The sequence below is a fragment of the Aulonocara sp. 'chitande type north' Nkhata Bay genome, linkage group LG15 (genome assembly GCF_057382095.1).
Source record: "Aulonocara sp. 'chitande type north' Nkhata Bay isolate Kocher_YH1m ecotype deep benthic linkage group LG15, A_spYH_male_GT1.1, whole genome shotgun sequence".
Lineage (NCBI taxonomy): Eukaryota > Metazoa > Chordata > Actinopteri > Cichliformes > Cichlidae > Aulonocara > Aulonocara sp. 'chitande type north' Nkhata Bay.
In genome coordinates this window covers 30,373,624-30,399,776 of record NC_141358.1, presented here as the reverse complement: position 1 = coordinate 30,399,776, position 26,153 = coordinate 30,373,624, and the positions used below count along the sequence as shown (strand labels likewise).

At 46.5% G+C, this 26,153-nt stretch overlaps 2 protein-coding genes across 2 annotated transcripts; both read left to right on the top strand.

Moving 5' to 3' along the window:
* Window positions 1-9,689: 9,689 nt before the first annotated feature.
* On the top strand, window positions 9,690-11,694 carry LOC147313357 (uncharacterized). The gene is made up of 2 exons (XM_086262939.1): window positions 9,690-10,501; window positions 11,505-11,694. The coding sequence occupies exons 1-2, from the start codon at window positions 9,690-9,692 to the stop codon at window positions 11,692-11,694; spliced, it is 1,002 nt and encodes a 333-aa protein (XP_086119065.1).
* A 3,632-nt stretch (window positions 11,695-15,326) lies between these two features.
* Window positions 15,327-16,748, top strand: LOC147313356 (zinc finger MYM-type protein 1-like). The gene has a single exon (XM_086262938.1). The coding sequence runs from the start codon at window positions 15,327-15,329 to the stop codon at window positions 16,746-16,748; it is 1,422 nt and encodes a 473-aa protein (XP_086119064.1).
* The last annotated feature ends 9,405 nt before the right edge of the window (window positions 16,749-26,153 follow it).

Sequence of the window (26,153 nt, the reverse complement as noted above, 5' to 3'; positions counted from 1 at the left end):
ATTAAACCCACTTAACTTTAAATGGTGGAGGTTTAACTGGTAAAGCTGTCTTTTCAGTAAGTTTTTATTTTCCTTGCTTGCCTGCAAGAAAATACCTGTCTCTCTCTCTCTCTCTCTCTCTCTCTCTCTCTCTCTCTCTCTCTGTGTGTGTGTGTGTGTGTGTAGCATTCAGATCAAAAAGCTGCTGCTTTTGATGAGTTGCTGTGAGGAGCAACTCCATGTGTTCTTGCAGAAACACAGCATGGCTTCCTCTGGTTCCCATACAGTTGATATGTTTCACTCCCCTCTTCTCCTCATCCTCTGTCTTTCCTTGCTTCCTTCTGTCTCCTTCACTCCATCTGTTCTCTAGACTCTTTGTTCTTGCTGCATCTCTGGCTCACCCCTGTGGCCGTGCCTTTAAGGACATTGTATCAGACATATCAAAAGCTTTTGTAGCTGGAGCTTCTCTGTGTATCTCCATGCGTATGTCTCTATCTTACAGTCCACGCACCACATATGATATTCAGGGCAAATATTCTCTCATCTCTTTGTTAGAACCTATTCCCCTGACAAATTCTCCTGTTGTGAGTCCACATGTATTGTCACATTACAAGGGACCAAACTGCACAAATCCCAGTGTGTATACTAATGGTCCCAGGATCTGCTCAGGATGCTTTGGAAGAGTCTTCTATTGTTATGCCTTTTGGCTATTTTCAGTTTGCCCATCTGCCTCCCTCCTTCTTGTTCTTGTGTTTGTCTTTCTGTCCTCTGCTCTCATGCTGTCATTCCCTATCTCTGTCTTTTGATTGTTCCTGCTAGCTTTGTTCCACCCTGTGTGAAAACAGATATGAGACACTCGGAAAGGGAGTGGGATCATTTGACATCGCTGTAGGTGGTTGTTTGCATCTGGCACACTTTCTCTTGGTGCCCTTGGCTCTCTCTGTCCATCTCTATCAATCTGTTTTTTTTTCCAATTAGATTCAAACTGTGTCACTGGTAATGCCTAATTCTTGCTCTTCTTTTTATTTTGAACCTCTCTTAACAAACCTGAAATCTACCCTCTCCAACCAGTTTTGTCAGTTTTTCACTCATTGCCCAGCAAATCCTGATATTTGCCAAGTAGCTGTTTTTCTGAGACCAACATTTGGACGTTACCCAAGAGGCAGCAACTGCCTCAGCCAATCAGTATTTGAGATGTCATCACAGAGAGACTTTCTGCTGTTGCAAGCCGATAAAAAAATAAAGAAATAAAATAAAATCACAAGTCAAGGGCAGGGATAGCTCAGTCGGTAAAGCGTTGGCCCTGTGATCGGAAGGTCAGGGGTTCGAGTCTCCTGAACAGCTACCCTGAGGTACCCCTGAGCAAGGTACCATCTCTACACGCTGCTCCCCGGGCGCCCAATGGCAGCCGACTGCTTCACTGAGCGACTGGGTTAAATGCAGAGAGGAATTTCCCCACGGGGATCAATGAAGTATACATTAAGACCAATATTGTCAGATCTACCTTTTAGTTTGATGTCTGTTAGTACAGCTTTATTTTTATGATGAAATTGAACTTGTTAGCTTATTGGATGGATATGTTTCTATCATAGATGTATGATAGAAACATATGTATGATGTATGATAGGTGCATAAGTGAGCTAGGCAAAACATCAATGTGGCTTAATTTAAAACAACCCTGAAGTAATTTAGATGCAGATATTTTTGATAACCTATGCAAATATAAATTCAGAATATATAATAGGGATAAATAGAAATACCAGTGGGTTGCACATTTGAGTGAGTCTATTGCACAGTGATTATTGCACAGTTGAACATAAGAAAAAATATTGCGAATATTGCACAGTGAAAAAAAGCACTGCAACTTAGTCGTTTCCGCCCTCCTTTGTCCTCTTGTTTTCCCTCCCTCAGTTTGATGGCGTGTGGGACAAAGGAGTTTTTAAGTCTGTTGTTTCTTGACTTTGGGAGAAGCAACCTGTCGCTGAATAGGCTCCTCTGATTATTTACGACCGTGTGCAGAGAATGCCCAGCATTGTCCATAATGTTCAGCAGTTTCTTTAGTGTCCTTTTCTCTGCCACTTTGCAGTCTGTCAGTGAGGTAGTCGGAGATCCAAGCGACCAGGCAGGGGTCCACCTGCATCCTGTTTAGTTTTCCCTGAAGAAGACAGGGCCGAATTGTATTAAAGGCACTTGAAAAGTCAAGAAACGGGATCCTGACTGTGCCTTTTCCCTTGTCCAGGTGTGAGTGGGCTCTGAGTAGGAGGTACAGGATGGCATCCTCCACTCCGACATCCGCTAACTGTAGAGGGTCCTGGGCATGTTGTACCTGTGGTGGAGGAGGTTGGGGAGGAGCCGCTCTATACTTAATAATTAGTGGTTATAAAAGGAATAACATTTTTTTAACTGTCAGGTAATTGCAAATGCAAAGTTTCTATCAGCTCAACAAACATCAGCAAACAGACTAACTGTGAATTCTGTTGCACAGTGTGTTGCTAGCTAAAGACACAGCTGCTCTGTTTTACAGGGAGAGAAAAGAAAGACAGCTAACTTTGCTTACAGATAGAGAGAAAGATGTAAGAAAGAGAGGAAAGGAAAGGAAGAAGAGAGATTAGATGTTAAGATAAGGTTTGCTCAGTGACACTAACTTTGTGTTATTCATATGTTGCATCTGTAGTTTAGAGAAGGATAAACAGGTTAGCATGTTGTATTGTTACTCTCCGCTCCCGTGTTTCAGCACTCCTCATGCTGGCTGCTGTCTGGTGCTCCACACTTCTCCTGGGGACACAATAGAAGCAGCCGTCAGGACACATACAACCGCGGGCATAAACACACACTAACTAACTAACTAACTAGGCTCAACTGGATGACTAACGTGGTGTCTGACACAATGATCCCGCGTCGGTGGGAGCTCCATGACTCTCCTAAGTAGCTCCCCCGACGAGGCCTGATCAGCAGCCGGTGTGTGGCTTCGGGTGTGGCCAGTCCGCGAGCAGGGCCACACCCACCAGGCCTGAAGGCGCCCGCAGAAACACATATACATACACACACACGCGCGCGTAAACAGGGAGAAGGACAGCAACACCAAATATACATACACTAATAATATAATTCATAACTGCTCAGGGATCCTGGGTCACTCCGACCCAGGACCCTGACAATTGTTCTAAAAAGATCTACTTTTTCCTTTCCTACTTTGATCACATTTCCCAGCATGTACTCTTTCACTTTCACTGGAGTAAATAAGTTGGTTCAGTATTATTTAACAGAAGTATCTATAGTTCTACTTAGAATATCTGCACTTTTGCCTACCTCTGATAGGTATGCAGTTCCTAGAAATGACCACTTGGGGCTGATCACAAAAGTCGGGTGGTGCCGTCTCTAGCAGCACGAGGAGTCACCAAATTAGTGAAAGCACTAATATTAATGTACAAAAATGATGGATGCGTGGGTGGCAAAACTGGTATTTTTTCATTTTAATCTTTTTAGTTCATTTCAGCAGTAATACAGTTGCCTGAAATGCACCTTACACACACCACTGTTCGTCTCAAATGTATTTATCTTCCAGCTACTAAACAAGGCCATGCTGACTATACTGAATAGTGACTGTTAGATCTGTTGTGTTAACTAATAAACAAACAGTACAGATTCCTACACCTTTCATTGCTTGATATTCAAATCTAAAAAAAAAAATCATATTGCAGTGGGTAACTGGAAGCAGGAGCTACAAGACACTGTAGAGCTGCAGTTGCACCTCTTTAATTTGTAATTTAGCAGATGTGCAGCCCTGAATTGGCTACAGTAAGTGGAACAAAATGGACAGATGGATGATTATTTTCACACTAGGGTGAAAAATAAGGGGAACTGTTGGGTTCTCTATATACAATACCAGGATGGGTCAAACATTAAATTCATGAAAGCAAAATATTGTGTTTTAATGCAGTTGGCCACTGCCGATACAAGTCATTAACATTCTGTCAACAGCAAGTCACCTGGGCTACTCTAATTAGCCCCAGTCTACTACTACTCTTCTCTAGTCTTCACTGATTTCTCTCTCTGTTCCTGTCGTCCTTCCTTAATCTATTTATTTACTTGTTTTCTAACTTAAAATGCACATGTTCTGCTTCTATTTTCTGATTTAAATCACCATATGGAAAGGGCTTATTGTCATGGTCCTGCGACCATGACTCAGTGACTCTATGTTTATGTACTTATTGTTATTACTTTCATTATTATTCATGGCTGTTTTGTACGGAAGCGTAGAGCTGCCACCCAGGCAAAAGAAAAATACAAGTGTATCACGTTATAACGTGAAAGGTTTATTGTTCTAACAAGATACTTTTCCTGTTTGTACAATATACTATCATGTTTGTACAATATACTTTTCACGTTTGAACAACATAATATCACGTTATTACAATATACATAATTATCACGTTCGTACAATATAATATTTATATTGTACGAACGTGATCCTATATTGTACGAACGTGATCCTATATTGTACGAACGTGATCCTATATTGTACGAACGTGATAATTATGTATATTGTAATAACGTGATATTATGTTGTTCAAACGTGAAAAGTATATTGTACAAACATGATAGTATATTGTACAAACAGGAAAAGTATCTTGTTAGAACAATAAACCTTTCACGTTATAATGTGATACACTTGTATTTTTCTTTTGCCTGGGTGGCAGCTCTATGCTTCCGTAGGTTTTGGGATGGTTTGTGTTTGGGATTTTAGACACTGGGTTCTGGGTTTGTGCTCCCTCTGTTGGTCCCTGGTGTTAGTGTTCCCCTGTCTCGTCAGGTTAATCAGGTCCAGCTGTTTCCCCCATCTGTGTGTGATTTCCCAGTGTCTCTTTGTGTATTTATAGCGTGTGATTTCCTCTGCTCCTCGTCGCGTCGTCTGTGTTCCTACCTGGTGTAATCCTCTGCGTGTTCTCCCTGCTGTTCTCCCTTCGTGTTCAGGTTTGCCACTCCTTTGTGTAGTTTCACCCAGTTTAGTTCATCCGTAGTTCTGTTTTGCCATCTCCTCTTTATGTTTGTTATTATCAATAAATCACCCTCACACCTGAATGAGTGCTGCGCTTTGAGTCCTCCTTCCACTCTCCACACGGCCGCTGCCCCGGACCGTGACAGTACGACGCGACCACAACATGGACCCAGCAGCGCTTAATCCATCCAGGGAACTACGGGAAAATCTCATCGATGCCACACAGGAGCTGATCGACCTGTGGCTGGAAAGCCCGGGTGGCACGTCCCAGCGCGCTGTAGAGAGGCGGCTACAGCGTCTGGTGACCGGTCTCCCATGGCTTCTGGGCTCGCTTTGTTCGTGGGAGCGGGAGTTCCTCCTTCTGGACCTCGGTCTTCACCCCCCGTCTGCTTTTACTTCCGAGCAGTCCGAGGCGGTGAGCGAGCGACATGTTCTGGCTTCCCCAGATTCCGAGACTCTGTTTTCTGGGGCTATCCAGAGCGGGATGGGAGACTGTTCGGATCGCTTACCCACCTTCGTGGTAACGGACCCTTCGCAAGTGGGCGTGTACAGACCCTCTGTGAAACCGAGAGACTGTTTCTCTGCCGCTCCTTCTGAGCCAGGACTCTATCACCATTCTCCGGCTCAGTTCTGTGTCCAGCCACAAGCTTCCCAGTCTGTAGCTCAACCATTAGCCTCCCTTAAGCCACAATTTTCACACTGTTTTTCCACCGCCGTTTCTGAGCAGGGAGACAAACTGTTACATTACGGACCTGTTCCTCAACAGCTGGCAACATTAGTGACTGTTACTCACTCCGGGGCTTCCCCAGAGGCGGGGTTGCTGCCCTCAGCTTACTCTGGACCCCTGGTGGCCAAGATGCCAGCTGTGAACTGCACCGGGCTGTCACTGCCTGAGCAGGGTCAGTGCTCTGCGCAGCTGCAGCCCTCCGTATGTGTGCCAGAGGCCCACGTGCCTACTGGTTTTGTTTCACATGTGCCAGAGGCCCACGTGCCTACTGGTTTTGTTTCACATGTGCCAGAGGCCCACGTGCCTGCTTGTTTTGTTTCATGTGTGCCAGAGGCCCACGTGCCTACTGGCTTTGTTTCATGTGTGCCGGGGGCCCCGGTGCCCACTGGTTCTGCGGCTGTTTTCGCTGGGGGGCCCGAGGAGCCCGTCCAGCCTCCTGCTTCTTCGGCTGGGGGGCCCGAGGAGCTCGTCCAGCCTCATGCCACACCTGCTGCCACGTCGGCTGGGGGGCCCGAGGATCCCGTCCGGCCTCCTGCTTCTTCGGCTGGGGGGCCCGAGGAGCTCGTCCAGCCTCATCCCACACCTGCTGCCATGTCGGCTGGGGGGCCCGAGGATCCCGTCCGGCCACCTGCGGCTGCTTCTCCACCTGCGGCTGCTTCTCCACCGGTGGCTGCAGCGCCGCCTCCTGCAGTACCATCACCTGCAGCGCTACCACCTGCTACTGCCACGCCTCAGCCTGAAGCTTCAGCCTCGCCTGGTTCTGGCCCAGCTTCATCCTCACCTGGCCCAGCTTCAGCTTCAGCGTCTGCTTCGCCTAGCCCAGCTTCAGCTACAGCTTCATCCACGCCTGGCCCGGCTTCTTCCACGCCTGGCCCGGTTTCATCCACGCCTGGCCCGGTTTCATCCACGCCTGGCCCGGTTTCATCTTCGTCTTCGCCTGGCCCGACTTCATCTTCGTCTTCGCCTGGCCCGACTTCATCTTCGTCTTCGTCTGGTCCAGCCTCCGTGTCTCCATCGTCTGGTCCAGCCTCCGTGTCTGCATCCTCGCCTGGTCCAGCCTCCGTGTCTGCACCCTCGGCTGGTCCAGCCTTCGTGTCTGCATCCTCGTCTGGTCCAGCCTTTGTGTCTGCATCATCATCTCCGCCTGCTGCGGTCCCGGCTTCCGTGCCCTCAGCCTCGCCTGGCCCAGCCTCGTTTGGGTCTGGAGCTAAACGGCCGTTTTCTGGACCGCTGGCTAGGCTACTGGCCGAGCGCCGTCGCCTGACTGGCCGCCGTTGCCTTCCGCACGGCCGGCCCCCGGACCGCCATCGCCTGAGTGGCCGCCGTTGCCTTCCACACGGCCGGCCCCCGGACCGCCATCGCCTGTGTGGCCGCCGCTACCTTCGCACGGCCGGCCTCCTGAACTCTTTACGCACCGCCGTTGCCTTCCGCACGGCCGGCCTCCTGAACTCTTTACGCGCCGCCGTTGCCTTCCGCACGGCCGGCCTCCTGAACTCTTTACGCACCGCCGCTGCCTTCTTCGTGGACGGCCTCCTGAACTGTGCTTTGGACTCTGCTCCCCTGTGGGTTTTGTGTTCATCTTTGTTTTGGGACTCTGGGGCCTCCGTCCGTGGTCGTGGTCCGGTCCCTCCGTCCTGGGCCCCCTGCCGCCCACCCGGATCTGGTGGTGTGTTTCTGTGGCTGTCGGGGGCCAGCCCTTGAGGGGGGGGGGGGGGTACTGTCATGGTCCTGCGACCATGACTCAGTGACTCTATGTTTATGTACTTATTGTTATTACTTTCATTATTATTCATGGCTGTTTTGGGATGGTTTGTGTTTGGGATTTTAGACACTGGGTTCTGGGTTTGTGCTCCCTCTGTTGGTCCCTGGTGTTAGTGTTCCCCTGTCTCGTCAGGTTAATCAGGTCCAGCTGTTTCCCCCATCTGTGTGTGATTTCCCAGTGTCTCTTTGTGTATTTATAGCGTGTGATTTCCTCTGCTCCTCGTCGCGTCGTCTGTGTTCCTACCTGGTGTAATCCTCTGCGTGTTCTCCCTGCTGTTCTCCCTTCGTGTTCAGGTTTGCCACTCCTTTGTGTAGTTTCACCCAGTTTAGTTCATCCGTAGTTCTGTTTTGCCATCTCCTCTTTATGTTTGTTATTATCAATAAATCACCCTCACACCTGAATGAGTGCTGCGATTTGAGTCCTCCTTCCACTCTCCACACGGCCGCTGCCCCGGACCGTGACACTTATAGCCTATTCACAAACTCACTTTTAATGCTTACCAGGTTTGGAGCTGGTACAAAGGAAACTTTTACTCCTGCAAGTATAGACATTTTAATATTTAAAATGAAATGTTCATTAAGAATTTGAAGGGTAAAGTTTTCCTTTTTTCGCCCTAAGGAAAACGAAACTCTTAAAAGACAAAAGCTAAAATAGCCAAAGACCACAGTGAGTGGCAATAATTTTAGCCAGCAAAAGAAAATGAGGTTACTTTTTTTGCACAGGTGGTGGTGTAATGGGTTGGGGATAGTATCTGGGTTCTTTGGTACCTGTTGAGTCTTCTTAAATGCCACAGGCTACCTGAGTACACCAGAAGAAGAGTACACCACAGTGTACTCTTCTTCTGCTAAATTTAAAATGGACATAGCTTCTTTAAATTTAACAAGTCTGACTTTTGAGCTTTTTTCCTCTAATAAAGGAGGTCAGAGGAATTTCCTTATAGTGCTGCTTTCAGCGGGATAACGCACGCTAAGATCAAAGTTCTCTGTACTCAAATTGACTTTATAAACACCAGAACTCAACAAAAGAACACACTGAAATTAAATATATGTCATCACAAAATTCAAACAAACAGATATAAATAATAAAATGCAATATAACTAAGTGTATATCAGATCAGATCCTGTATTACAATAGCTGCTATACACTGCCATACACGGATTTTATAGTGCACTACATACAGTTGAAATAAATACATAAAATAGTTAAAACAGTTAGGATAGCACTAATAATGGCCTACTAACTGTTGAGCAGCTAAATGAGTGGATTAGTTAAACGCACCCTTCATTTAGCTGTTGGCAGAATGTGACGGTTTTACATGCAGCTGAGTGGCATCTTTTGGAGATGATCAAGCTAGCAGATCAAAAACCGACTGATGTGACTTTTTTGTGTGTGATAGATCTTTCCACCTACAGACCTTTGTGCAACAATGTTAGTGTCTGATTATTTGACACACATACTGTATACACCGGGTGTCACTGGCGTGCACAGATAGAGACGAGGTGGTGCTGAAGCACTTGCCCTTTTGCCCTCAGTCCAAAAAAGTGCCCTTTTGAAAGACGTGATTTTTTTTTTTAAAGCTGCGCGATTTAAAAAGGTGTGAAAATAATGGCTTGATTTGTGCCCCTTCTTCAAAGACACCCGAACCCTGTCGCTTTTTCACTGTCACCGTGTCACGTGAACACGCTTGCAGTTCATTTGTTGTGAGGCGTGTAGCAGCGGCATGACATAGGACTACTTGGAGTAGGCATAGTAGGCTAACTATAGCGACTGGGAGCCACGGCGGACAACACGGCATCTCTTTCCCTTCCCAACCAGTCAGGTAACCCATGAATCGAGTGAAATTATTCTGTTTGCCCTCTAAGACCAACCTGCAATTGTTTTGTTGTGAAGTAGCCTGTCAGAAACTGCACATGACAAACTTTGCCAGCTTGCCCCCTCCATCCATCCATATGGATAAACAAAAAAACGACACATTTAAAATGTAACTGTGGCGGAGGCGTGGCCCCGGGCGCAGCTGCAGGGGAGGAGTGGAGCAGAAGGCTCAACAGGGCGGCGCTGCGAGGCCGGTAAGGACAGCTGATGGTGTTTATGTACTGATGATGGTCTCCCTCCGCTGTGTTTTTATAGTGAGACGGGGAGGAGCGGCCAGGGAGAGATCAGCTGGGCTCGTGAGCTGTCAGGCTGTGCGACTGATTCAGCTGTCAAAACAAACACGTCAATAAATGTGGAAATTGGCAGTACATACCTGCGTGTGCGTGTATTTATGCCTGGTGTACTCCACAAGTGGTGCCGAAACCCAGGAAAGTGCCGGTGGGGGAATGTCCGACCCACAGGCCGCGCCACCCGCCCAGCCTCTGCAATTCTTGGCGCAGATGCTAGCGGAGATGGCGACGATGAGCCGGGATCAGGCGGCCGACCAGCGTGCCCACCTGGCCGCGCTGCGGGAGCAAACGGACCGACAGACGCAAGTTCTGGAGCGGCTGGTCGGGGCCGCTGCCATGCCGAAGCCCTCGCCACTGTCGGTGGCGGTGCCCCGGATGGGGGACGGGGACGACCCACAGGTTTTTTTGGAGACCTTCCGTGCCACGGCGGAGGCTTGCCAATGGCCGCGGGAGGAGTGGGCTCCGCGGCTGCTTCCCCTGCTGTCTGGGGAGGCACAAACAGCGGCTCTGAGTCTGCCTCCGGCGTCGAGGAGCAGCTTCCCGGATGTGAGCCTGGCGGTGGTGGACAGGCTGGGGCTCACCGCCGAAGACCATCGCCGGCGGTTCCGGGCCTGTCGGCTGGCTACAACGGACCGACCATTCGCCTGGGCCCGGCAGCTGCGCGACGCGGCGGTGCGCTGGTTGCAGCCGGGAGCATCGGAGGGCGAGACGAAGCTGGTGGACAAGGTGGTGCTGGAGCAGTTCACGGAGGGATTGCCAGCGGAGACGGCGAGATGGGTCCGGTGCCACCGGCCCGCAAGCTTGGAGGTAGCGGTGACGCTGGCGGAGGACCACCTTGCCACTGGAGCAGGGGAGCCCGGGGACGCCGGACGGAGGCCGAACAAACAGGCCCCAGTGCCGGCCCCCGAGGCGCCGTGTGCCGGCACCAGGGCAGGCAGAGCAGCTGCCGGCGCTGAGCCCCACTAACCCTTTCGTGGCGGCGGTGCCATCCAGGGGAACCGAGCCGAGTGGAGCCGCCCCCGAGCCACGGAGGGCAGCACAAACGCCGGGGCCGGAGTGTTGGAAGTGCGGGCAGCCGGGACACCTGAGGAGGGATTGTCCGCTTATGGAAGTGGGGCAGGTGTTCCGCGTTGCTGGCGCCCCAGCACCCTCCCCTGGTCCAGGAGGGACATACAGTATTCGGGTAAGGACTCGAGGGGATATACGCCAGGCGTTGGTGGACACGGGCTGCACACAGACCCTCGTGCACCAAGGCTTGGTTCGCCCCGGGGCATTATTGGAGGCAGAATGGGTGGAGGTGAGGTGTGTTCATGGTGATGTGCACCGGTACCCCATGGTGCCGCTGCTGCTAAAATACAAGGGCCATACACATAGGGTAACGGCGGCGGTTAGCCCGCGCCTGTCGCACACCCTGATTCTGGGTACCAATTGGCCGGGGTTTCATCAGCTACTGGGGCAGTACGCGGGGGTGCGATCACGACCGGAAGCGGGGTGTAGCGTGTGCGCGGCATTCAGCGGTGACGCGGGGTCGTCCGACACCGACTCCGGGGGGGAGGAGCCCCGGAAGTGTCCCCCATGGGTGATTTCCCACTGGAGCAGTCTCGTGACGGCACCCTACGCTCAGCCTTTGACCAAGTGATGGCTATTGATGGTCACGTGGTGCGCCCTGAGGCCGCGCAGACCTACCCGCGTTTCGTCTTATTAAATGACCGTTTATATCGAGTGAGTCGTGACACTCAGACTGAAGAAACACACACCCAGTTGTTGGTGCCGCAGGGCCGCCGGGAAACACTTTTCCAGGCAGCCCACTATAACCCCATGGCAGGGCATATGGGCTACGAGAAAACTCTGGAGCGAATAACGGCCCGATTTTATTGGCCGGGCATCCGAGCGGATGTGCGCCGCTGGTGCGCGTCCTGCCCGGACTGCCAACTTGTTAACCAGCCGGCCATACCGAGAGCGCCTCTGCGCCCTCTCCCCCTCATTGAGGTCCCGTTTGAGCGCATCGGCATGGACCTCATCGGGCCGTTTCACCGGAGTGCACGCGGTTACCGCTTTGTGTTAGTCCTGGTGGATTACGCAACGCGGTACCCGGAAGCAGTTCTGCTGCGCACCATCTCGGCTAAGTGTGTGGCGCAGGCACTGTTTCAGGTCATCTCCCGAGTCGGAATCCCGAAAGAGATACTGACTGACCAGGGCACGTCGTTTATGTCTCGTACACTGCGGGAACTGTACGAATTACTGGGCATTAAATCTATTCGGACCAGCGTCTACCACCCTCAGACTGACGGGCTGGTGGAGCGGCTGAATAAGACCTTAAAGTCCATGATTCGGAAGTTCATTAACGAGGATGAACGCAATTGGGATCACTGGCTAGACCCTCTGTTATTCGCAGTGCGGGAGGTGCCCCAGGCCTCCACGGGATTTTCTCCCTTTGAACTGCTGTTCGGCAGGAGGCCACGTGGGGTGCTCGACCTGATTAAAGAAAGCTGGGAGGACGGTCCGAGCCCCGCCAAAAATGAGATTCAGTACGTGTTGGACCTGAGAGCAAAACTCCACACTTTGGGGAGGTTGTCACGGGAGAATTTGCTCCAGGCTCAGCAGCGTCAGCAACGCCTGTATGACAGAGGGGCTAGACTCAGGCAATTTTCACCGGGAGATAAAGTGCTTGTGTTACTCCCTTCTTCCAGCTCGAAGTTGCTCGCCAAGTGGCAAGGTCCCTTTGTGGTCACACGGCGTGTCGGGGACGTGGACTATGAGGTCGCTCGGTCGGACAGGGGAGGAGCCGCGCAGATTTATCACCTCAATCTCCTCAAACAGTGGCGAGAGGTCGAAACCGCTTCTCTGGTGAGCCTGGTGAAGGAGAGAGATGAGTTGGGGCCTGAGGTGCCAAATTCTATCATTCCCACCTCCCTCCCTTGTGACGACCATCTCACACAGGCCCAGAGAGCGGATGTTGTCGCGTTGCAACAGCGTTTTGCGGACGTGTTCTCCCCCCTGCCCGGCCGGACGTCCCTCATCGAGCACCATTTCGTGACGCAGCCCGGCGTGACGGTGCGTTCACGGCCCTACAGGCTCCCGGAGCATAAGCGAAAAATCGTGCAGAGGGAATTGGCGGAAATGCTGAGGATGGGAGTATTAGAAGAGTCGCACAGTGCCTGGTGTAGCCCCATCGTTCTGGTGGCGAAGAAGGATGGGTCTATACGGTTCTGTGTCGACTATCGCAGGGTGAACGAAGTGTCACGCTTTGATGCCTACCCCATGCCTCGGGTCGATGAGCTCCTGGACCGGTTAGGCACGGCCCGCTTTTTCACGACGCTGGACTTAACCAAGGGCTATTGGCAGATTCCCTTGTCTGCCGAGGCCAGGGAGAAAACGGCCTTCTCCACTCCGTACGGTTTGTACCAGTTCGTGACACTCCCGTTCGGCCTGTTCGGGGCCCCGGCCACTTTCCAGCGTCTCATGGACCGGGTACTGCGTCCGCACGCGGCGTATGCTGCCGCCTACCTGGATGACGTGATCATCCACAGCGACACCTGGGCGGAGCATGTGCTGCGGGTGGCCGCGGTCCTGGAGTCCCTGAGGGGGGCGGGGCTCACGGCCAATCCAATAAGGCTACATGCCGTTAGGCAGAGGGCTCTTTTGAGCCCATTTTTCGTTACAAATTTTAGGATGATCTCACGGAAATCTGTGAATAAATACAAAGTTTTCAAACTGAAGTCAGTGACGGGAAGACATCACACTTTTTAGAGATGGAACTGCAGAAAAACCTAAAACCTTGACATGATTATGAATAATAGAATTATGGACGTTTCTCCGTTTTTGTGGATTAGCCTTTCCATAACTAACGTCAACTACTGTCCTACTTTGGTAAGATTGAAATTAATGTTTTTGACTGTCTTTAGTAGGTGTCTCCTGTGAGAAAGTTAGAACACCGTCCAACTGTCTAAAGATGCAGTCTTTAGCCTAACTGGTTGTTACTGACTCAGCGATGCTCGCAGACATTTACGCACTGTGTTGTGACCTGATTGTGACAGAACAGTGACGTTGTTATTGGTAGTTTGAAGGGTACGGTGTTGGGGGTGGTGCATGTTAAAAGTTTTGAGAAGCACTGGTTAGACATGTTAATTTTTTTTGGTGTAACATATTGGCAACATTAACACATTAATTTGCTAAAGGAAAAATAGGCAGTTCCCAATTGCCTGTGAAAACGACCATTCTGCCCTGTTCTTGTAATGACCACAGTCAGTCTTATTCGTTCTCATACATTTTGGTCTATTTATTTACTAATTTCAGCAAGCATAATGCCTAGGAAAGAGAGGCTGAGAAAGGAGAAAGAAAGGGATCTACTACAACAGGCAGCCCAGGGAAGCAGTTCTCTGCTCTCCTGGATGAAAGCAAAGGAAAATGAAGATGAAAGGTCAGAGTCAAGGGCAGAGTCAGGTTCTATTTTAATGTTTTAATGTAACCTGCTCCTTGCAGTTAATTCTATTGAAAAATCTTAAAAGCTGTTCACACTTAGTTTTTAATGAACTTAATCAGCAGGCATTGAGCTAACTATTATTTTGTACCTACGAAAGTTATTTCTATGTTACAAGACTTGCAGTATGGGTTATTATTAAAACGATCTGTTTAAGCTTATTATTATGATAAATAATAATACTATTATTATTATTATTGCTCCATTGTAGTCAGTCACAGCAGGGAAGCAGCTCTATGCCATCTACCAGCATAGCAGAAGAGGGAGATATAGAAACAGATGAAGCCGCGACCAATGCAGCAACAGGTTCAGTTAGGCCTACAGACACTGATGTAGTGCTCTCTGAAGACCACAATGAGGAAGAACCGATCGATCACATAATGTCAAAGTTAGCAGCTTTACAATACCCAACAGATCCAACACACATCCATACATTTAAAATAAAGCGCAATGACAGATACGTTTCAATGTGCTGCAATGTGGGCCCATGTCAGCCTGATATACCTTACCCCAAAACTGAGGGGAGATCATTCCAGAAACAGTGGTTTTCTGCTAATGTGTGGCTGGAATACTCACCCACTGCTAATTCAATGCATTGTTTTAGTTGTCGGCTTTTCCTCTCGGATGAAAAATATAAAAGCAGAACAGCCTGGACAACTGATGGCATCAGAAAGTGGAGTACTGCTCTTGAAAAAATCAAACAACACTCCAGCGCAGAGATGCACATGACAAGCATGGTTAGATGGATCAATTTCCAGAAAAAGGCCCTTCAGTCTGCATTTGATGTTTCAGACGTAAAAGGGGTGGAAGTTAGAGAGCGAGAGAGGCAGACAAACAAAGAAATCCTGACAAGATTAATTGACCTAACAGTGTATCTTGCACGTCAGGGACAAGCATTCCGAGGTCATGATGGGAGTGAGTCCAGTGATAACCGTGGCAATTTTCGTGAATTAGTCAATGTATTTTCCCGCTACGATAGTGTGCTGAAAATGCATTTGGAAAAAATTGCCACAGTTAAAGCCACCAAGACAAGGCCCCAGGTGTCACTGCTTTCCAACAGAAGTCAAAATGACATCATTGCAGCACTAGGAACTTACATCAGGAAGGAGATACAACGTGAAATAAAAGAGGCTGAAATGTATTCCATTCTACTTGATGAAACCTCTGATGTTTCACACAAAGAGCAAGTGTCATTTGTTGTGCGATATTTTCATCATATGCAAATAAAGGAGAGATTCATCGAAGTGTGCAATGTTGATACAACTACAGGCCAGGAGCTGGAGAATACAGTGTTCTTGCTTCTGCAAAAGAATGGCCTAGAGATGAAGAACATGTATGGTCAAGGCTATGATGGAGCAGCCAACATGAGTGGCATGTATAAAGGTCTCCAAGCTAGAATCCGTGCACACAATGAGAAGGCCCTCTATGTGCACTGCAAAGCCCATTGCCTCAATTTGGTACTAGTGGAGGCATCAAAGTCCAGCAAGCATTTTGTGACATTTTTCAACTTGGTGGAGAAATTGTATGCCTTTTGCTCAGGCTCCCCAAAGCGTCATGCTGCCTTGGTCAAATTTCAGGAGTCTCTCTTTCCTGGACAACGTGTTATGGAGCTCCAGCAGCTGTCAGATACTCGATGGGCTTGCAGGGAAAAAGCACTGAAGGCACTTCAGAGAAATTTGAAAGCCATTTTGATGCTCCTTGATGACATCAGTGACAGTGACCCACCTAACCTGGCCCAAGGTGATGCTCAGATGTACAGAAATGCCATTAATTTTATGTTCATTCTCTGCATGGAAATCACCACACCAGTATTCGAAGTCACTGCTTTGGCATCAGATTCTCTGCAGGAAGAAGGGTTGGACCATTCCACTGCCTACAAGGTAATTGATGGTGTGCTTCACACATTGCAAACCATGAGGTCTGAGGAGAAATTTGGAGAGATATTTAGATGTGCATCAGAGAAGGCAGAGAGTTTCAACATTCCAGTACCTACCGTGGTGCCTGGTCAGGAGAGAAAGCGGAAAGTTCCAGTGCGTTTCCAACACAGCACCACAGTGTCTCAAGTAGGTGCTCAGTTTGAGTCAGTGGAGGCATATTTCAGGAGTGGTGTATATTTCACCTTTCTGGACATCATGACTGGGGAACTGAACAGGAGGTTCAAAGGGGACAATACTGGAAGCCCAACGGCCAGAATCATTCAGTCCTTCCAGCCCTTAACTGTGCATGCTAACTGGGTAGGCCCACCAAACCCAGAAGCCATTGAAGCTGTCCACATCCTCTGTGAATTCTATGGAGAAGATGAGGACCAGCTCAAAACAGAATTAAAGGTCTTCCACTCCAGCTTTAGTTCAAAAGACCTCAGAGAAATATTTCTGATACTGAGGGAAAACAATGGCCAGCTGATCTTTCCTGCCTTTGTCAAAATGATTCAGAGCTATGCAACACTACCAGTGACAACTGCGACAGTTGAAAGATCCTTTTCAAAGCTAAAAATAATCAAAAATAAACTAAGAAGTTTGTGTGGAGAAGAAAGGTTGTCTGATCTCCTCTTGTTGGCCATTGAGAAAGATGTGGAGATCAATTACAACGAGGTCATCAACATCTACAAAGACATGGCACCAAGAAGGATGCTTCTTTAGAGCAGTACACTCCATTTAATGGACACTTGAGAATATGTATGTATATAGTTTAGAGTTGGATACAGATTTTATCTTTTTGTGGTGTGATTTTTGATTTTTAGAGAATGTTTTGAAATAAAAGTCAAATTGCATTTAACCTGTGCGATTTTTTTATTATAAAAAGAAAAGGTTTTCCACATATGCAAAAAGTGCCCTTTTTTCCCCCTGGAGCACTTGCCCCCCAAAATGTCTGTGCACGCCACTGCCGGGTGTGGCAGAGAAAGGTGCACGCAAGGACAAGCCTGCATGGCAACTTGATGTCAGCTTGAGTCAGTCACACTGCCAGGCATTGGCAAACAGAGGTTACATAATATCACCAAGACAGCAGTGAATCCACTATTCCCCAACTTCAATTATACCACAAGATGCTTGAGCTCAGGTGGGGGTTGAGATCATTACGACTTCATGGCACAAAATGATCCTCATATCTGTCGGGGATTACAAGGGCTGCTGATCAGCAGCGAGAAACTGATTATTACCAGGCAGATGGTGAGATGTCTGACTGTTAAACTCCAGATTCTGACTCAAGACACACAAAAAAATCCCCTTCTCGTGTCAAAAGCCACGACAGCCAACGACAATGTAAGTTTGGGAAATAATAATATGAAATTCTGCAATTCTGCAAATCTGACGACACAAGGAGAAAAATGTGTTACTCAGTGTGTAATAATTTCAGTTCCATTTCCAGACACCAATGCTTCTCAGACTCATCATAAACACAGGAGCTCTTCAAAGAAAGTGCTACACCAAGCTGCCGAACTTACCAACTTTATAAACAGATGCTTATTAGATTTTTGTTCAATCAAAACAAAAACAGGTTGCAGGGTTTTTAAACAAGGTTAGGAACAATGAGGGCCTCCTGTTGGTTCTCCGGCTTATGACATTGTGACATTGCTTTCATTAAATAGATTATAGAGTCATACTGCACATTTGTTAAAAATTGCTCTTATTCAGATTCATTGTGCTTAGCAGTCTAAATGCTAAATAGACGTGTGTGTGTGTGTGTCTATTTAGCAGTCTAAATGCTAAATAGACCCCGGGTGGGTGGAGACTCTTAGAACTGAAGAAACTTCTCAGATGAGAGAAGAAACGTCTTCAAGAAACTTAAAGAAGTCCAAGCCACCTATAACTGACCTCTGATTCATTCAGGCATAAAAAAGGTAAATAACTCATGGTGTTGTCAACACTATACCCTCTATACCCACCCTCTATAAACAGAGTGGGCTAATCTATATCTGGAAGTGACTGCATGGCTCCAGTAGTACACTTTTTGAAATGGTGCACCTGCTATTTATCGATCTCATCATCTAAAAGCCACTCTGACCTTTCTTTCATCTGGTGAAGGTCACAAACTCTTTGACATTAGTGTGGAGGCCGTGTATTGGGCACACTGGAGCTAAACAGTGAGGTCACTGAGGGTAATACTGGTAACTGAGCTACCAGTACTACCCTTTTTAATTTATCTGAATGGTTTTAGTATTTTATGAAAATATTAAAGCTAGAACAGAATTCAGTAATGTGTGTCATACAGTGGATTTAGATGACGCTGGGAGCTTTTCAGGCAAATTGTTCCACTAACTCGACTGAGTCCATGAGCAAAAAAAGCTTCATTAAATTTGTTCATTAGCCACTCACTGTGCTCTTGTCACCAGTAAATAATTAGAGTGGAGCTCAGATGCATCCAAAGTAATTTGAACATAGTTAGACAGTCTTCTAGTGTGTCTGTAATGAAGTCTTTAATAAACTGTTAAACACCATAGGCCCATATTTCACTTATATGTTCAGATATTTACATTTCAATGACGCAGCAGCAGATTTATAAAATAAATGCTAAACTATACTGTTTGCTCATGATAATTTTTCTGTCCTGTGTAGAAATGGAACCAGACAAAGTTCCCAAACGCAAATACCCTCCTTCAATGAAAGTAGTTCTAGTTTCACCCACAGATTTTGGGATCCACATTTTGAATAATTTTGAAGTTAACAGCTAATGCTAGCAAGCTTGACTAGCAAGATACAATTATATACTGACTGGATGCAACACGCATATATTGATTGATTGATTGATTGATAATACTTTATTCATCCCGAGGGAAACTGGGTTAAGGCTGCCAGCCTTGCCAGCACCATCTTACCCATCCATCCATCCATCCATCCATCCATCTTCATCCGCTTTGTCCGGGGCCGGGTCGCGGGGGCAGCAGCCTAAGCAAAGAGGCCCAGACCTCCCTCTCCCCAGCCACCTCCTCCAGCTTGTCCGGGGGAATACCAAGGCGTTCCCAGGCCAGCCGAGAGATATAATCTCTCCAGCGTGTCCTGGGTCTGCCCCGGGGCCTCCTCCCGGTGGGACATGCCTGGAACACCCCACCCAGGAGGCGCCCAGGGGGCATCCTTGTCAGATGCCCGAACCACCTCAGCTGGCTCCTTTCGATGTGGAGCAGCAGCTGCTCTACTCTGAGCCCCTCCCGGATGGCCGAACTTCTCACCCACCCTAAGGGAGAGGCCAGCCACCCTTCGGAGGAAGCTAATTTCTGCCGCTTGTATCCGCGATCTCGTTCTTTCGGTCACTACCCACAGCTCGTGGCCATAGGTGAGGGTAGGGACGTAGATCGACCGGTAAATTGAGAGCTTTGCTTTTACACTCAGCTCCCTCTTCACCACGACGGACCGGTGCAGCGTCCGCATTACTGCAGCTGCAGCCCCAATCCGTCTGTCGATCTCCGGCTCCCTTCTCCCATCACTCGCGAACAAGACCCCGAGATACTTGAACTCCTCCACTTGTGGCAGGAACTCATCCCCGACCCGGAGTGGGCACTCCACCCTTTTCCGGCTGAGAACCATGGCCTCAGATTTGGAGGTGCTGATCCTCATTCCCGCTGCTTCACACTCGGCTGCGAACCGTTCCAGTCCGTTCCATCTTACCCTTCCAACCATATATACTGGTGTTTCGAAGGCATTTGGAGGGGGGTGGAGGGTGAGTGTAGGTCTGTGTCAGTGTACATGCGTATGTGTGCGTGTGTGTTCCGTGTTCAACCGAGAGAAAGTGTCCCTTCACCTGGTTAAGCAGCTGTCAGGGTTAATCTTGTTATAATGACGTTACTGGACGTCGCTAATGTGTTAACGAGCTAACCGCACTAACGCAGTGCAGCCCCATGTACGGGGCAATCTGCGATAACACTAAAACATTACCGCTGCTGCTGGGTTGAGATTCACGAGTCCGGAGCGGAATTAAAAACACGACATTCATTCAGGTAAATGACGTGGTGACGTCATTTGGGGCGACTGGAATCGATAAGGGAATCGTTTGCAAAAATGGCAAACAATTCCAAGGAATTGAAACAGTGGGAACCGGTTCTCAACAAGAACCGGGTTTCGATACCCATCCCTACTGATGTTGTTTCTCTTGTTACTTAGTGTGTACTCCTTCTGAGGGAAGGGATACAAACTAAGAGTACATGCATGTTTGTATTGTGTGGAATTCCATTAGTTTGTACTTAACTGTAAATGTTAATGAGAATATTTGCAACATTTCCGGCCCATTACAACTGCTTATTCACACTGTTGTTTGATATACAAAGGTATAAAAAGGACCTAAAATGGGAATTATACACCGTTCCTTCATATTAATGTCCTGATGATTTAGTGATACAGTCATAAGCCCAAAGTGTGACATCAGATACCAGACGGAACATGCCATCTCTATATTAGGAATGTTAGTAACCCGAGAGCAGTGGTCAGGTAATGTCAATGGGTGTTACTGCAGGGACTGTGCACAGCAACATTAATCCCACTTCGGATTAATGTTACTGCTAATGAAAGAACATGATTTTGTTGAGAACTGGGCTAGTAACCAAGGACACTGGACTGAGTCCTCAAAGGACCGTAAACTTGAATTACAAAAATGATACACCGGTGTCCTTCTAAATTCATGAACTTCTGTAAAACTGGAACTGTACTTGATTTTGGTACTTTCCCATCAGCTAATTTTTATCAGCAGATGTAAAATGCGGACATTTTAAACTATACATGGACAATACAATGTCAGCTGTCGAGTCTTCTCTTTTATTTTGTAGGAGAAAATGTGAAAAGCGTTCAACCTTGTGTTAGCTACAGGCCTTATTGCATGTAAAAACCTTTATTTAATGGAGAGGGAACAGAAATCACAAAAATGGTAACCTATGGATTTTAGGACTCATTCCTGCAAAAAAAATCTTTGGATATTCTTTGAAAAAAGAGCCAGGTGAAGTCTTTTGCAACATCAACTACTTGGCAGTTACCTAGCAACAGTGTTCCCTTGACATGGGTTTTACCACTAGGATGCAAAGGATATCTTGCAGCCCTCAGATTCACTCTCCCTTTTAAACATAGTTTTTTTTTGTCAGATATTGCCGCATAGAGGATAAATATGAGTGACCTGTCAAAACATACAAAATAACATACATGTGTGAGGAGAATACAACTGCAAAAAAAAGCTTCAGCACAAACATTAAAAACATATGCACAAACACTGCACTTGCTGCTGGTCATTCATCCAGAACTCTGCCCACCACCAAACTTTCTGTTTAGGATAAAAAAGCCACCTGCTGACTTCTACTGTAAAAGCTGTTATCTCCAGAAAGCAGAGCAGCACTGGAATGTATTTTCTTTTTCTTTTTTCCCCCCAATCAGTATAAAGCCGGGCTGCTTGTTGATCTCAAGCAGACTTCATCCAAACTTATGAAGTTTGAAATGCTCACATGGCTCCAGCAGCTGCTTGAACTTCTCCCCTGGACCCCCTCTTGGCTCAGCTAAGCTTGGGAAATTAGGAAAGTGTGAAAAAAGCAGAAAAGAAAAACATCAAGCCGCAGTCAGCTGCCAAGAGAACCGATGGTATAATTTCATATGGAAATGAGAGTGCTGTCGTCCAAGGAAGAAAATGTAAAAACATCACCAAAGGGCCTGCAGTAATTGAATGTCACTCAGAGGGGCTGCTGTGCTTTGCTACAGCCTGATATGCAGTGTAAACGCATCGTGAGATATTCACATCTTTCCTGGAAGAAATTAGGAAAGGAAAAGCCTGTAACTTTGTGCTGAGTCATGTCCTGTGGGGGAAATGACTCCTGATGTCCTCTCACTATGTCACCAGTTGCTGTGTCATGCCAGCTGGAGTGCCAGCCAGTATTTTCCTCAGCCTGCGTCACTGTTGTGGCCCATTAACTACACTCTATGCCAAGTTTGTCACTGTCATTTTGAAATCACAAACACTGTTTCAGTTTAAGAAAACAACCACAAATTAACAGCTCAACTGCAGAGGTGTGAAAGATTATTTCAACTTAGAGATTTTATGTTCAGGAGGAATTATGTAAATTGAAAAGATTAGAGGGTCAAGCTTTAGGGTGTATTATAATGGAACTCATAAGTAACTGAGCGTCCTGTTACCAGCACTAATGAATGTTTTTAGAATAACATTAGATAACATGTTTTAACATCTTTACTGAGGAATACACCAGTCTAACTTTTCCAATAGGCGATTCTGTCTCAGAACAGAATTGCCAATTACCAGAGTATGTCGCCGAGTGGGGAAAAACACATGAACAAGTTGGTGGTGTACCTGGGGCTTCAGTTTAAGACTATGCTTCCTCCTCACCGTCACCCAGCCGTCATCTTCAGAGTTGGGGAGTAACGGAATACATGTACCGCCGTTACGTATTTAAAATACAAAATATGAGTAACTGTATTCCGTTACAGTTACCGTTTAAAAAGGTGGTATTTAGAATACAGTTACTTTGTTGAAATAAATGGAATACACGGCGGTCCTCTGTAATTTTGGTCATTCCACGCCGCGCATTGCGGCTCAAAACCCAAACAAAACACGCGAGAAGAGGCTGTAAAAAAAAAAAAAAAAAAAAAAAAAGCGTCCTGTTGGTGGCGTTAGTCAAACAATGGAGCCGGAGCCAGCCGGAGCCAGCCAACAGAGTCAGCAGTGCACGTTGGGCAGGAATGCGTTTCAGAGTTGGAAGTTCCAACAACATTTCATATTCAAAGAAGAAAGGGATGGGCGGAATTTCACAGTGCAATGCAAACTCTGCTTGCCAGCGAAGAAGATGCTCTCTGCGTCAAAAGACTCCACCTCCAACCTAAGAAAACATCTGAAAGTAAGTTATTTTAAAAAAACTAAAGTTAACATACTGCAAATATTTTATTTTAGTTGTGGTAGCTACCTAGGCTATGTGCCACTTCAGTAGCTTCGATATAATATTGCTGTGATTTTAGCTAACATTGTTAGCTGGCATTAGCTAACGTTAGTTCATAGACGGGTAAACTTGATGGATAGCATTAACGAGCTGTAAATTATGGTGTGCAGTTGTGAAAGCCATCCCAAAATGATTAACAGTAGGGTGGACATTAAGGTTGGGCGAGATTAAAAATTTTTCCAACCGACAATCGTCAGTCAAACGATAACCAACATAATCGTGCAGGTGACTTGTTAATGGGCGGAGCAATGTAATAATGCACGGACTGATTTGCGCATTTAGAACATAAATAGAAAGTTTAGTTTGGGGGGGATATTTTTTCTTTTTTTCTTGTTGGAGTTTCTGTATTAACATAGCTACTTTTTGGATTATTCATTTATTTATTCGAGATGCACCAAATTGCACAAAAAACATAACTTTACCTCTGATATTTTTTTATGGTCGCTGGAAGTGACATTTTGGTTTTTAACTTATTTGTTTTTTGGTCGAGTATCTAAGACATAAACACTGGAACACAGTTAAAGTGGAAAAAGAAGTCAGTTTCTTTGTATCCCTCCCCACCATTGTGGTTTGTTTATTTAAATTAAATGTTTTTTGTTTTTTCTGAAGATAGACTACTGCTTTTCTTTCATTCTGTTATGAGTTTGAGTAAATGAATCGCTGCATTTGTTTATGCCGTTAAAACACCACTATTATATTTTCCATTGACTGCTTCTCTTACCTTCAACCAACATTATTATTATTATTATTATACTTACTCATGGGCAAAAAAAAATTAAAAAATTCCTCTTGTAAAAACAATCGGCGAAAGGCTCAACTTATTGTTGATAGTCGAGATATTCGTCCAGTTGCCCAACCTTTTTGCAGTGATCTCAAATACAAAACAATTTCTTCATCAGTAATATTTTATTTTTTGGTTGGTCTCTCTCTTTTTTTTTTTTTTCCAGAGGATGCATCCCAGGGTTATACACAGTTTACCCAAAGCAAATACATTGGATCATGTTGATGATGGCAAAGACACAGCCCCTCCTCCTCTCAAACAAGCCATCCTTAGCACTCCAGCCATCACCCAAAGGAGAGTAAATTCCTTGATATTTGACTTCATAGTCAATGAAGTGCAGCCCTTTTCTACCGTTGAGAACACCTCATTCCGTAAGATGGTTGAAGGACTAAGTGGGGGCAGGAGTCCTGTTTGCAGAAAAACATTGATGACTCACATTGAGAAAACCTTTCCAAAAATGAAGGAAGCAATAACTGAAATTCTTCTACATACTCAAAATGTGTGCACAACAGCAGATATCTGGACTGCGCATCACAGAAGTTTCATTGGCATTACATGTCACTGGGTCGAGTCAGACACATTGGATCGCAAGTCTGCTGCACTGGCATGTGAGAGGATAAGAGGCCATCACACTTATGATGTTATTGCCGCCAAAATAAGTCAGGTTCATGCTGAATTCCAAATCCAAGGCAAGGTTAGTGCTACAGTCACAGACAATGGGAGCAATTTTGTAAAAGCTTTCAATGAATATGGAGATTCAGAAACAGAAGATGATCTGGAAGACACAGATGATGTACAATTTAATGATGTCACTACAGTACTTGAGGAGGAGCAAGAACACGAGGAGGTGAACTTCTTTTTGCCACCACACCATCGATGTGCTGCACACACACTAAATCTCATTGCCACGACTGACCTTGATAAAGCTGCTTCACAGCAGGGTGTTTCCAGAAAATTATATAGGAGTGCAAAGGCAAAATGTGCAGCCATCTGGAATAAGGCTCATCGCTCATCAGGTGCTTCTGATGTAATTGAAGAAATTGCCCAAATGAGATGTGTTGTACCTTCAGTGACTAGGTGGAGCTCAGAATACCATGCAATCGAGAAGCTAATGAATCTACCTGAAAGTCAGCTCAATGAAATCTGTGAACAACTGAAGGTGGCAAAACTGCATCCTCAAGAGACAGTGTTTCTCAAAGAGTATGCAGCCATTCTGAAACCACTTGCCTACTCAGTCAACCTGCTCCAGGGGGAAAAGAACTGCTATTTCGGATATGTGATTCCCACCCTTCTCAGTCTGAAAGCCAAGTTATCTGAAAAGTTGACACAAGTGCAATTTTCAACTCACATCCTCTTAGCAATCATTAAAGCAATTGACACTCGATTTGCAGCTGTATTAGCCTCCCATGAAGCAAGGATGGCAGCATCCACCATCCCAAAATTTCGACTCTGGTGGCTTGCTGATGATGAGAGAGAATCCATGAGAAGAACAATGGTCCAAGAGGCCCGTCTCCTCAACACAGAACCTTCTAATGACACCAGCACCACTGGACATGCCTCAGTGGGAAATGAGCCGGAAGATGATGACGACAGCTTCTTCAGTTTTCAGAGTACACAGGTGACCTGTTCTACAGCGGAGGATGAGGTACAGAGGTATCTTCAAGATTCAGATAAGACATTGACCTCATTAAAGGGATATCCATTGATCAGAGCCCTCTTCTTAAAATACAATACAACTCTGCCGTCAAGTGCTCCTGTCGAGCGTCTCTTTAGCCACGGAGGACTTGTTTTCACCCCACACCGTAACCGCATGACAGACAAACACTTTGAACAGGTGCTCTTGCTGCGTTACAACCGCCTTTACTGGACTATAGACTAGGCGAAACAGATGTAGGTAGTCTGCTGAAACTATCTTGATATTGTTCACAGATAGGGCTTGCAACCTCAGTATTTTGTAGTCTTTAGTATTTGTTTTTGGCATGCATTCAAAAAGCAGCACCTCATATGTTTACTGCAATTGTTCGCCAATTATTTGATTTTTGTGGCCAATTAAGGTTTTCAACCAAGCAGTTCAGCACTGACACCTTGGACAGTTCTTTGTTGCATGCCTTTGTTAAATGGCCATAAGTTAATGTTGCTCAGTTGCATTAAAACATATGTCTTGTTTTAAAAATTATATCTAGGGGTAAGGTTTAAAATGTAATTTCTCATTGTTACATTGAGTTTGAATATCTGAGTTGTATTGAAAAATCTTTTGTAATTTAAAATTATTGGTGGAAGAATAATATTGACAGTAAATGCCAAAATAATATATTTTTCATTTTTGAGTATAATTTTATATATTGCCTTTTT

Coding starts and splice junctions, on each gene's coding strand:
- LOC147313357 (XM_086262939.1), top strand. CDS start 9,690: ATGTGGAAATTGGCAGTACATACCTGCGTGTGCGTGTATTTATGCCTG. Junction 10,502..11,504: donor GAGCCCGGGGACGCCGGACG/GAGGCCGAACAA, acceptor GCCCGATTTTAT/TGGCCGGGCATCCGAGCGGA.
- LOC147313356 (XM_086262938.1), top strand. CDS start 15,327: ATGCAAATAAAGGAGAGATTCATCGAAGTGTGCAATGTTGATACAACT.